Raw genomic sequence first — 13760 nt, 5'->3', positions numbered from 1 at the left:
CACCCCTGTCCCCGGCAGGGTTTAAGTTACCGACCGGTCCAGCCAAACCAGCGGGGTCCGGTACCAGTATACCGGACCGGTTTGGCCGGAAACCGGTCCAAACCTGTCGAAATCAAATTTGAATTTAAAATCATCTGTGCAAACAGTTCGTACCGGTATACCGGTCGGTTTGACTGGTAACCGGCTAAATTCAAATTTTTTTTCTTTTTTGGTTTAAATTCAAATACCCGCAAAGTATACTAAATAAATGTTTGTATAACATATTTTAGTCTAAATGAACCCTACAATCTTTTTTACTACTTTTACATTGTATTTGTATATTTTTGTATGCACGTTTTTTTGTTTAACTTCAAATCCCCGCAAACTATACTAAATGAACGAATTTTTGAGAAAATTTGACACCATTAGATTCGTCGCACCTTGAAGTATTTTTAGGATTTTTTTGAGAATTTTCATTTTTTTGAATTTAAATTTGAATTTTGAATTTGGACCGGTTTGGTACCGGTCCAAACCGGAACCGGGCCGGACCGGTTCCCACCGATTTGGTGAACCCTGGTCCCCGGTGGACGAGGCTTGGAAGAAAGGCGGGGAGCCCCTCGCCATACACGTACGTGCTACGGCAACTGTGATTCTGCCCACGGCGACCAAGTGGGCGGCGACATATTTTTTTCTCCATACATGAAGTACTAAATGAAATTTATTTTTTAAAAAAATTTCACGGATGAATGTAATTTTTCGCGACGAATTTAATAACGGCTGTGTTTAGATCCGTAAAATGGTGGTAAAAAGAGTCACATTGGACATTGTAGCACTTTTCGTTTGTTTATGATAATTGTTGTCCTACCATGACCTAACTAAACTCAAAAGATTCGTCTCGTCGTGTACATCAAAACTATACAATTAGTTTTTTATTTACCCACATTTAATGTTCCATGCATAAGGCAAAAGATTTGATGTGATAAATGAACAGTGAAGTTTGGAGAGAGAAATTTTGGAACTAAACACAGCCAACGGTAATTAATCGACGGTTTGCTACAGTAGTGCTACAACGACCAACCTCTAATCGTACGGTCAAAGATCTTATTAGATACGTCTCGCGAAGTAGCGAAAAAATTGTTGAGTTAATTTTATAAATTGTTTTTATTTAGTATCTCTAATTATTTGTTAAAGTTTGTGCTATGTCCAAACCAAACAGAACCATGGGGCAACGAGTCAACGAGCAAGGGGGAGCGAGGCCAGACAGAGCAACCTCCCCCCTGCCGTGTCTGTCTGCTGCACGGCACGGTTTGCAGCAGAACTGAAGTTGTGTTTGGTTGGTGAAAAAGTTTGGATTTGAGTACTGTTGTATGTTTTGTTGTTATTTGATAATTAATGTCTAATTATGAATTAATTAACATCGTTAGATTCATATCGTGGAAATCAAGATTGTGTAATTAATTATTTTTAACTATATTTAATGTTTCATATATGTGTCTAAAAATTTGATGTGACGGATACTGTAGAAAAAAAATTGAAAACTAAACGGGGCCTGATTGCTGGTAGCCTGCGCAGGTTCAGTCTCGAGCATTTGGGTTGTTACTTGTTAGAGTTCAGGACGTGGCCGTCACTGTCGTACGGTTTGGTTGTGGCGAGCTCCAGCCGGCTTCGATAGTTCGTTCGATGGCGGTGAGAACCGAAGCGGCATTCGGGTAGCTCGCTCCTGCAAGCGTGGGTGGCTAGCTACTGCGATTGCGATTGCGATTGCGACTGCGATGCGGAGATATTCTCTTGCGAGAGCTTGCAGCATGATTGCGGTGGCACGTCAATGACAGAGACAAATAGGTTAGGAAAGTCTGGTTTAGCCCAGCCTTAGTATGCCCTTGTTTAGTTGCAAAATTCAAAATTCCAAATCCATCACATCGAAAGAGAATTTTACATATCGAAAGAGAATTTTATATATATAAAGTATTAAATTTAGATGAAATGAAAAACGAATTGCATAGTTTGCTTGTAAATTGCGAGACGAATCTAATGAGTCTAATTAGACTATGATTAGACACTAAATTGCTACAGTTGAGTTTGTACACTAAATTGCAAGACGAATTTAATGAGTCAAGCCATAAAATTTGTTATTTTTATATCTCACAAACGAAGTCGAGTTTGGACAAGATATTTTACAAAAATGTGTATCATCATATCATCTACATGTGTGATTTTTTTGGGTAAATTTAGATGACTTTTTACCGTAGTTTACACGAATTTTCACCAAGACTGTGGTTTGCACTAGATACGTTCCCTAGTTTGTTCTAATTACAAATATATACAAATTGAGCCTCCGATCCTGTTTGGGACACAAACTAATAGCTGGACTAATTATCTTTTTTCTCGAACATTCAAGAGAGTTGTGTATCATTGTATCGATAGAAGAAGAAAGTCATACATAGACCCGAACACACACCACACTCTATCCCTGCAATTATCAGCAAGGTCCTAGCTATTACTCTATCTGTCCTAAATTATTAGTCGTTTTAATTTTTCTGAATTCATATACTTTACTACACATCTGCCTATATATTATGTCTAGATGCATAGCAAAATCTATAAATCTAGAAAAGTCAAAATGACTAATAATTTGAAACAGAAACAACCATTAAATGATCGAAGGAAGATAATTTGAACTTAAAAAAAAGCTAATAGTTGATTTCTGTCATCTCACCTAACATCTGGCAAAACACGAAAAGGGGAAGAGAGAGCGAAAGTCAAAATAGACGTTTCACCACAAAGTACCTACTCCCTCCATATTGTAAATTAAGTTGTTCGGACATCGACACGATTCTCCAAAAATAATTTTGACCATTATTTTTTGCTAAAAAAATTTAAAATATAATAAATATATATTTTTACAAAACTACATTTCAAGATGAATCTGCTTACATCGCTTTCATATTTTCAAACTCAACTCAAAAAAATTTATTTATAGTCAAAATTTAAAATGATTGACTTAAAATAAACTTAAAACGACTTCTTTTACAATATAGAGTACAGATCGAGACACACAAGAGCTAATTATTAGCTATATATATTTTTTAGTCACGGCTAACAAATTGTTTAGCCCGCCCAGATAGATCCTTGGATGATAAAACCATATAAGTGCTTGTTGGGGATCACTCCCTCTGGAGATGCCATACCCGAAGGTTTACAGTTAGAATGGTGATCGCTGCTAACCAACTATCATAACCTTCAGAGCATTCGTCACTTTCCCTTTCTTTGCAGATCGGAGGTTATTTCGGTGCTCCGCTCCCGCACAAGATCATCGATGAAGAACCTTCAAAGGTTAGCGAAGGTCCCCTCGCCACCTATGAGCGGAAGCCGAGGACGCCAAAGACCATTGATCTCGAACCAGCGGGACGTAGCCCAAAGGATGGAGCGCCCCCGAGTCTTCAGGAACCTTCGGAAGAGTGGCAGAAGCGTGAGGATTACAACTCGGACAAGCTTGCGTGGCGTGAATGGCTCTTTAACTGAGAAGCTAGTGCAAAGACCAAACAAGACCTTCGAAAATGCTGACATAAGGGGAATCGGTATGGGCAGAGATGTAATTGTGGCAGGGGTTGTAGAGTAAAGACTGATTAGGGGTTCCGAAAGTGCTGATATAAGGCAAAAATGCGTGGGCAGGAGTGTAAATGTACCTCGGGAACTGGGGTATAAATACCCCCCACTTTCTCTACTGCAACAACTTTTGATCGTTGAAAAAAGCTCGCCGTGAGTGATTATCCGAAGGTCTTTGAGTGCTATGTTTTCTTTGTCTGTCTGGTATCTAAGCAACCCTCGGGTGCGAGGGTGCGAAGGTCCCAACAGTGCTTATGCAAATGAAATGAAGGATCTTGATTCAATCCCAGCCAAAAGTATATTAGGAAAAGTGGAAAACACTTATTATGAAGTCGTGCAAGGACTTACCATCCGTAGGGGGCATAGAAATGTAAAACTGTCGAGTACGCTAAAAAAATACAACTCTCACTTAAATTATATTACTAATATTTATATCTCTAAATGGATTTAGCGTGAAAATATTTTACACAACAGAAGAGAAAGCCGGGTGAAATGAAGGCAAAAGGGATGCAGAGTTTGGCACATAGAATAGAAATCCTTTTAAAAGTAAAGAAGCAAAATAAAACGGAATGGAAGGGTTGAGCCTGCTATTAGAAGGTTTGGAAAGCTCTCCCTACTATTTACAAATTAATCTAGTGATACTTATTTTGTAATGTAAATATTATATTATTTTTTATAAATTCGATTAAATTTGAAATTATTTAACTAGTTGCAAATTATTTGAACGAAGAGAGTATGTCACGTAACTTTCAGCTGCTCGAGCAATTCCGACATGGAGACAAAGGTAACGTGACTCGCAGCCAATCAACGTGTGGCAAATGGGGACATCGAAAACCAGTTCCCGTAATTTTCTAATTTTTTCTAGGGGATTACAAGCCGTTCACCCACTCGCCCGCCCGCAGGCGGCAGCGCGTCCAACCGAACAAATGGACCTCCGTTTTCCTTCTCCCCCACCGTTTCCGAAAGAACCACAGAATAAAGAGCCCGTTTAGGTTCCAAAAAAATTTAGTTGCTACAGTAACTGACAACATTTGACCACTAATTAGGAGTATTAAATGTGAATAACTGACAAAATCCATTCCACAACCCTCAGGTGAAATTGCGAGACGAATCTTTTAAATCTAATTGGATCATGATTGGACAATGTCGTGCTACACTGACCAACCTCTAATGATGAATTAATTAGTCTTAATAGATTCGTCTCGTGATTTTCCGTCCATCCATATAATTAGTTTTATAATTAATTTATATTTAATACTTCTAATTAGTGGTTAAATATTATCCAAAAAATTTCACCCAAAAAATTTTGGGAACTAAACTGCGCCAAAAGCGCCCCAGCAGAATGGACGAGCGGGGTCGATTTGATTTGATACATGTAGCTGGGGGGTCGCGTTGTGCGCGGCAGGTGGGCCGCACAGTGATGGAGGGCGGGCGAGGAGAAGGATAGCGCAGCGCCGCGCCCGGTGGAGACTGGAGAGACGCGGAGCCAGCCGAGGAAGGCTGCAGGAAGTTTCGTTTCCGCGAGTCAAATGCTTGCTACTCCCCTTCCTACACACATCTCCTCCTCGCCCCCTGTCTCGTTGTCTCTCTCACTCCTCTCTCCTTGGTCTCACACGGTTTGCCTCCCCCCACGAAAAGACAACCAACCCGGGGAGCGAGAGGAAAGGGAAAAGCGGGAGCGGGTCGCGCGAGTGCCCCCCTCCCCCAGCTTTTGCTCCAATCGCGGCGCCGCCCCGCGCGAGATCCGCCACGCGTGCCCCGCCACCAGCGCTGCCGCCGAGGTGAGCGCCGCCCTCTCCACCGATCCGCGCCGGGGCGCCGCTCCGCCCCTGTACGCCCGATTTGGCACGCGGGTTTGGCCCGGGGTTCCCCTCCCCCACTCTCTAACTGCTGCCGCGTCTGCTGGGAGTTGCGGGTGGACTCGCTCGTCTGGTGGGTCTCCGGTGGCGAATTGGCGCTCGCCGGTGCGTGGCTCTGGTTCTGGTCTTGGGGACTGAGTTGGGCGGTTTGGTTCTCTGGTTAGTTGATGGGTTTGGGTGCTGCTTTTCGCTAGTGATTTTTGGGGGCCTCGCGGCGCGGCAATGCGATTCCTGCACCGAATTCCGCGGCTCTGGGTGCCGAAATGGAGTTGTTCGAGAAATTTTGTTTTGGACTTTTTTATATGGTTGGAGCTGAGATCTTATGCTCCGTCGTCGTCGTCGTTTGGAGGTACTCCTTGTGATGGGCAATTCGGGTTCAGCGTTGTCGATTTTGAAATCCGGAGTAGGTTTATGTGTGCCGTGGGCGAGCGGGCTTGAATTATTAAAATTAGAACTGTTTCGCTGACATTTTCGGTTCCATCTAGTCGTGCGATGGGTGGCACAACTTGGGCGGAACGACTCTGATTGCGGATTATTTTATTTTGTTTCAGATAGAGGTCCCGTCCCCAGCATCGGGTTCCACGGAGAGTTGTTGATTTGGATACCTGATCCAATTGAGGTGGATTGAGTTACTTGACCGTTTCAACTTTCAACATCCCCCGTGCCTGCTGCCTTTGGTCAGGATAAGAGGCTTGGCCAGTTCCAGCGATGATGCCATTGTGAGTGGGGATGGATTCTGCAAGAAGTTGGTTCCACAAGTTCCAGCTGAGGGACAAATCGAAGTCTCCTGCAGTGGCTGCCAGCCATGGAAAGGATTCAGGAAAGCCCCCGATGGATGATGCCCCTTCTAGTGCGACAAAACAGAGGGTTGCTGCTGCAAAGCAGTACATCGAGAACCATTACAAGACCCAGATGAAGTCCCTGCAAGATAGGAAAGAGAGGTAGGCAGTCCAATGGACTCAAAATTGTTTGTACCCTTGCCTACTTTAGCTGTACATTTAGTACCCATTGATTTTTACATACAAGTAGCAAAAATCGAAGTTTCAGTTGTAGTGTTAGTGTAGAATGGAAAGAATTGAATGACCCCATCTTACTGTTATTGACCAGGATGCCCAACAACAATTCACATGCCATGTTGGGACTGGAATGGTAAACACAGGTGCAGCCATGTGGATGATTAAGATCAAGTCCTTACTAGTGTGTTGGGACCTTGGTTGTGACCAGAATAGAAAGCCCAGTTATGGCGTTAACTCAAGTTAGGTACTATATTAAGTTCTAGCCTTCTAGGAATACAGTGACTTAGCAAAACCAATATCTTAACACCAAAATATAATGCATGAGCTGATTTTTTAGGATTGCCTTATTAAACGAACAATTTACTCAAGTAAATTTACATATTCATTCTAAATGCTGTGCGCATGCCGCCTTCCCCCTCCCCCACAACCACCACACACATTCACACTCAATTCTGCATACAATCTACTTCTCTGTGTTTCCTTCTACTCAATGGCATTCACTTGCAGCAATATTTTTTATATCTTACGTCTATAACATGTTGGTTTGCTTTTAGGCGCTGGATGTTGGAGAGAAAATTACAAGATGCTGAAGTTCCTGTAGAAGAGCAAAATAATATTTTGAAGCATTTGGAAAAAAAGGAGACTGAATACATGCGTTTGCAGAGGCACAAGATGGGAGTTGAAGATTTTGAACTTTTGACTATTATTGGGAGAGGTGCATTTGGAGAGGTACTGTTCATTTTAGTCTCCATCATTTTCCTGCCTGCTATCGGACTTTTAACAATTTGTGCATACCAGAGCAATGGTATACTCTCAGTATTTCTTTGTATTTTGAATTCTATCCCATCTGTGATTGTTCTACACATACTAGTGTTGTACTTGACATTATTGGGCATACAATCTTTTTTCACTAAATAAACGTGGATATTTCATATAATTGGAAAATTGTACTACCTTGCTGCTCTTTCTTGTATTTTACAACTTTACACATAACTCCTTTGCTTGAAACTTGTAAGAAAACTGGGATAAAGTTAACCTTGTTGTCCTTGTACTGCTGACATTATTCTGTCACGTTAGAATTCTTTGGTATTTGAACCTTCTATGGGCCATATCAGCTTTAGTCTCCAAATTGATGGCATTCAATTGTCATGTGGTCCCTTGATGCATGCTTGTGCTGAGTTTCTATTCGTTGCGTGCACATATGCAAATATGTAATGCAGCCTGGCTGTTTCCACCATACCATTTTCATGTTCCTCCTCCATCGTTAAGGTTGTTTCGGTGGACTAGACCTCTTTATCGTGTCTTGCAGGCAGTTAACCATTTTTGAGAGGAACGTGCATCTTTAGATAGATTCACCAGCTGCTTATGTTTCACTCACCTCCTATGCCTGCCACTGTTTATGGAAAAGGGTGCAGTCCTTGTTTTTCAGAATATACCTGTGAAAAAAGAAGCCTTTTGTCCTTGATGTCCATTCTGGGCTTTTAGATTCTTGGAGTTAATCTGTCATGTCTTTGCCATCTGCTGGTTACTTTTTTTTAAAAAATATTTCATCAATATATTTGGATGAACACCTTTTCGCTACAAGGCTTCACCTTTTCTTTATTTTCAAGAAGAAAATAAGAGAAAAAAAATGTTACCTAGTGCAGTTGATTCATGCAGTTTTAAGTAGTATTTTTCTTCTGTCTTCTATTTCAGTTGACTCTTGGCTCTTTTCCTTTCTTTACTTGTTATGCTATTCTTTTCCCTGAGTCACTTACGCCACTCTAAATTGTAATTGTGCAGGTGCGTCTTTGTAGAGAGAAGACCTCCAAGAATGTTTACGCAATGAAAAAGCTCAAGAAATCTGAAATGCTTCGTAGGGGCCAGGTACCATGTACGGTCTGTCTGCATTGTCTCTATTTCTGATTTGCATGTTATACTCTGACACGTATGTGCATATTTCAGGTAGAACATGTCAAAGCTGAAAGGAATCTTCTTGCAGAAGTTGATAGTGCTTACATAGTTAGGCTCTATTATTCTTTCCAAGATGAAGAGTTCCTATATCTCATCATGGAATACCTTCCTGGTGGGGACATGATGACTTTACTTATGCGCAAGGACACACTAACAGAAGATGAAGCTAGATTTTATATTGCAGAAACTGTGCTTGCCATTGAATCTATTCACAAGCACAACTACATTCACCGGTACCATACAAGTGTTCCATTCCCTCCCCCTAAAAAGGCCTGGTGATCCTATAATTTAAATGATGTATCTCTGTGTTCCTTTTATCAGGGATATCAAGCCAGACAATCTATTGTTAGATCGCAGTGGTCACCTGAAGCTTTCTGACTTCGGTTTGTGTAAACCTTTGGACAGCAGTAATTTTCCAAATTTGAATGAACCAGATTATACACCTGGAAAAGGCACCAAACCTTTGCCTGATAATACCAGTCGGTTAAGCAACCCTTCTGCACCGAGGCGTACACAGCAGGAGCAACTATCACACTGGCAAAAGAATCGCCGAATGTTGGTAGGTATATCCGAACTTGGGTTAACTTATCGACGACCAGGAAACAGCATTCCAATGTTATGGTAGTTTTTTATTTGATTGTCGTGACCCAATTTTCTCTGCCTGCACTTTATCTACTTTTGGCATCCTATTTGTCATAAAGCCATACAGAAGTTACACTGCTCCTTCCAACTGTCAGGTTTTGAACTGTGTTTTCACTAATGAAGTTTGTAGTTAGTCTGGACATATCTATCTGAATCAATCATTATTAAACTTCTAAAAGGATGATAATGGTTCCTAATTTTAAGGATATATTATTTGTTGACCCTGGGTTCAAAACACGGCACTTTATTAGAACACAACCCAGGAGGAGTCTGCCCCTGTGGTTGACTTTTTTTTTTAATTGTCTAGTGGATTATGTGAATCATACATGACACCAGTTCATGGTAAACCTGAGTCCTTCCTATGTCTTCAGCTAGATTTTTGTACCCTTTTCCACAATTCTGGTTTCTGTGTTGTCATGCTGACCATACACTTGAGCACAGTTAACTTTTTTTAATTGCACTTTTGGCACACAGGCATATTCAACAGTTGGTACACCTGATTATATTGCTCCAGAAGTTCTACTGAAGAAAGGATATGGAATGGAGTGTGACTGGTTAGGTTTCTTGCAATTTTATCTTTCGTTATTAAACTTAGTAATTCTGTGACACCCCTATGCATTGTGTATTTTCATGGATTCTTGACATCACATTTTTTTCTTCCTTAGGTGGTCCCTTGGTGCTATCATGTATGAAATGCTTGTTGGTTACCCTCCATTTTATTCAGAGGATCCAATGTCAACTTGCAGAAAGGTACCTGTGATATCCACAGGATACATATGCTTGTTATACATATTCTATATTTAGGTTTGTCCAATGCAAACTTCATAAATCGTGCCAAACTGTAACACTTACATGAGAGCAGGTTACACGATGTGCCACAGTAGTATGACTGTCTTGTGACCACAATTACATTGTGGCTGGGAGTTAGTGGTTATAAGCTTATTTAATTATTGTGGCCATTATATAAAAATGATCCCACATCTCATTGACTAGCCCTCTGGTATAGATGGAAAGTGTATGGATGCAAATTCCCCATCTGCCTCATTTACTGTAGTAAAGCAAAATACTATTATGACTTATGAGCATGCATCTCAACTTAGTTTTTCTCTGTTCATGCAGATTGTGAACTGGAGAAGTCACTTGAAATTCCCTGAAGAGGCAAAGCTTTCTCCCGAAGCTAAGGATCTCATCAGCAAGCTTTTGTGTAATGTCGAGCAGAGGCTAGGCACAAAAGGAGCCCATGAAATAAAAGTGCGTCATGTTTTATGCATACACGTGCATTGCTCTCAAATACCCAACTAATTTCACTATAATTTCCTCTCTAGGCGCATCCATGGTTTAGAGGTGTTCAATGGGATCAGTTGTATCAGATGAAAGCTGCTTTCATACCAGAAGTTAATGGCGAGTTAGATACTCAAAATTTTGAGAAATTTGAGGAGGTAATATTCTACTTTCCCAGTTGGTTTACTTCTGCAGATAATCTGCATCAATATATTTGCCTACTGTATAAAATTTGGTGGTTGTCAATGCCACATACCAGTCGTTGATACAGTGTATGTGAGCTTATTTTCATTTTATTGTCATATCGAGTAGTGTTCATTCTGGATTCGAACACTACCTGTGGGCACTGCTAGCATAAGTACAGATTGAATAGAAGGGATTCCCCAGAATGCTTTTTTTCCCCCGAGACAAGGTCCAACCCCATTTCCATTCACAGTAAAAGGGAAATACAGAAGTTTGAAACAGAAACAGACATAAGAGAAAAAAGCGGCTCACACTAAGTGTGAACACTACTGCTAGGCTACTACCCTGCTTCTGAGTTATCTAGCCAATCAACTAGCACCGGCGTAAACAAATAGAGATTGGGGCAGAGGCCACAACTGCTCAAAACCACTCAAGGGGTTCCTCAGAATGTCTTGAGCGATGTTCATTTCAGAGGGTTGAATATCAGCATGTGATAATTCCTTGGTTCCCTATTCATTGTAGGCTGAATCTCTCTGTAGGGTATTCAAAAGTCAAAACATTCCAGGCTATATCCCTAGTAGTACAATTAAATGAATTCAGTGCTCTAATCACAAATTATACCTGCTGCTTAGGCAATACAGCTGGGCAAATCGGGAGGAATCTAGTGTGATTTCCTATTATATCAGTTGGGCTTTAAACAGTATTAATCTTGGTTTTGGCCTTTGGGATTTTCCAATCGTAATACTCTGTTCTTTCATTGTTTCAATGATAGCACGTTTGTTGTTGATATGGTGAAACCTGAATTATGATTGCATGGACAATTTTAATAAACATTTCTAAAAAAGTTGTACTGATCACGCATTTGATTATCAAATTCACTATTTTGCAGACTGGTGCTCAAATGCAAAGTTCATCTAAGTCTGGCCCATGGAGAAAGGTATGCATGACTTTCCATGAAAACTTTTTTGGTAGAGGAAGTTTACAGTACAGAACTAGTTATAGACAGTTCCATATCTGCTGTTCAAGTGTAATCTTTTATTGTTTATGTTTGTTCATTGATTTTCCCCTCATGGCATCGGGCATGAAAAAGTATTGTTGTTCATCTAGCATGCATCTGTTAACCATGAAATATGAAGAAACTTATGCGTTTCCAAGGTTGCTAAGATTTGGAGGGCACAGATATTTAGGATGTTGACTAGAAATTTACTCGTATCAGGCATTTTAGCTTCATTTTATTGCTATCCTGTCAATGAATTGAAGAATACTATTCTTTTACAGATGCTTCCATCGAAGGATGCTAACTTTGTTGGATATACTTACAAGAACTTTGAAATTGTAAATGATGATGAAGTGGCAGGAATTGGTTGGCTCTCCCTTAACCTTGTTCATCCTCTGCACTATTTCGCCTTGTTTAATTATACATTTAGTTTGACAATATAATGATTTTGTGCTCGGTGCAACAGCAGAGTTGAAGAAAAAGACTTCAAAGCCAAAGCGGCCGACCATCAAGACATTGTTTGGTAATGAGCAGAGCCAGTATTTTACTTGCCCTTCCATTACCTTATCTTTGTGATCGATCCACTTACCTTCATTTATCTCTGAACAGAGAGCATGGACGAAGAGGAGCCTGTTCAAGGAAGTTTCTTAAGCATGTTGCCCCCGAAGGAGGGGCAACCTTCGTCTCACTCCAGCATTCCATCAGAACAATACCAACCTCGACGTAAATAGGATAAGGAGGTTCAAAAAGTAAAGCATAGGAAAGTAAAACAAGGAAAAAAATTCTGCTGTCTTTTGATCATCCCGCTCCCTGTCTATAAATCCTAACTATGCTTTCTTTAGTCAAATGCTTTAGAAAGAACCTCTCCGTCCAAATAGTATGGCATCTGATTTGAGCAGCTGCGTTCGCTGTATGTTGTGTTACGGTTCCAACCGTTCTCAACCTCTCAGGCATACTGGCTTGCATCTGTATACTCGTATGTCATTTACACCCCTACTCGTAACCAGGCACGAGCTGCAGCGAGCATGTGTATGACATGGCATTTTGGCATCATATCATGTTTGGTTTTTGTAAACTTGCAGGAGCTTCGACTAACCGAAGCGCCCAGAACTCCAAGCTGCTATCGTGGGCTGTTGACGTTTTGTCGTGGGCAACTGCTTTCGCCAGCCATTGGTCACACCATATATTCCCAATTAAATTGTGTTATTTGTGCGTTGCCGGGCTGCAGTTTGTCTTTCACGAACACTCTTAAGTGCTTTCGTCTGCAAAAGACAACAGCTGCTATCGCTTTCTTACTTTCTTCGGCGAACTTATGTGAATACAGCTGAATGAAGTTTTTGGGACAACGCAGTCTTACAAAATCTAAAGCGACGACAATGACGTTACAGTTTGTCTCTGAAGATCTAGTTGGTGTACGTCACAAATGTAGCGAGTGCTCGTCACTGCAACCCCATTATACCTCGGGTCTATAAGGGCAACACAAGTGTATTGCTCCCTATTGTTGTGCTAATATGGGACCGACGTATGGAGTGCTAGCTTAGCAAAACAAGCTCCAACGTTTAGCATTATTTCTCGATGTAATGTTGATCTCACATTTACATTAGTTAATATAAAGATTCTCTCTTCTCTCTCCTGGACAGTGGCATCTATTGTTCTTTGATTCCCTCTCACCTCTGTGACAATGGGACCTTGCATGCAATTTTTTCTTTGCACCAGATGCCCAAGTTAGAGACCGCATGCCCCAGCCTGCATCGCACTGGCTGAGCCAGGCCCTTCTTGGCGAGGCTGCTGTCATCCAGTTGCTTACCGTTTGGTTGACTGCACGCATGCAGCATGGCCAAGTGGGGAAGCTGTTTGGTTGCCGGGGCGCACGAGTTGTCCTTGCACCGCTGCTCTCTTCTCTCATGTAGCTTGCACATCCTAGCTTGCATCACGCCAGCCTGGCCTGCTAGAAACGCTTGATTTCTACGTTTTCCACGGGCCTGGCTGGGAGGCACATAGGGCGTGTTTGATAAGGTGGTCTGTGGGCTCGGCTGCGCTCCCGGGAGCCCATCCAGGCGTTTGGCTCCACTTTCCCCTCCCTCAGCCCGGCCTGCTAGGGCCAAAATCGCCCCCTCCGCTAGGCTCCTCTCGTACGAGAAAAGATCTCGTAGCTGGGGAGCTCGGCTCCGCGCGACGCATGGCGGCCAATTTGGGCGCGATTCGGGCGACGGTGGGCAGCTCGCGCGGGCTCGTGCGGGAATG

At 41.7% G+C, this 13760-nt stretch overlaps 1 protein-coding gene across 2 annotated transcripts; it reads left to right on the top strand.

The window, feature by feature from the left end:
- Nucleotides 1–4998: 4998 nt before the first annotated feature.
- Nucleotides 4999–12585, top strand: LOC120664963 (serine/threonine-protein kinase tricornered-like). 2 transcript variants are annotated; one of them, XM_039944363.1, is made up of 14 exons: nt 4999–5366; nt 5996–6385; nt 7015–7189; nt 8243–8326; nt 8405–8646; nt 8735–8972; nt 9530–9609; nt 9721–9805; nt 10175–10306; nt 10381–10494; nt 11409–11456; nt 11798–11882; nt 11983–12039; nt 12126–12585. In XM_039944363.1, the coding sequence occupies exons 2-14, from the start codon at nt 6174–6176 to the stop codon at nt 12245–12247; spliced, it is 1674 nt and encodes a 557-aa protein (XP_039800297.1). In that variant the 5' UTR covers nt 4999–5366; nt 5996–6173; the 3' UTR covers nt 12248–12585. The 2 variants fall into 2 exon arrangements, with proteins under 2 accessions (XP_039800297.1, XP_039800298.1); XM_039944364.1 differs by having other exon boundaries at nt 5249–5549.
- The last annotated feature ends 1175 nt before the right edge of the window (nt 12586–13760 follow it).

The sequence above is a fragment of the Panicum virgatum genome, chromosome 3N, assembly GCF_016808335.1.
Source record: "Panicum virgatum strain AP13 chromosome 3N, P.virgatum_v5, whole genome shotgun sequence".
Classification (NCBI taxonomy): domain Eukaryota; kingdom Viridiplantae; phylum Streptophyta; class Magnoliopsida; order Poales; family Poaceae; genus Panicum; species Panicum virgatum.
Note: the sequence above shows the minus strand (reverse complement) of the source record. Positions and strands in the feature narration are given on the sequence as shown.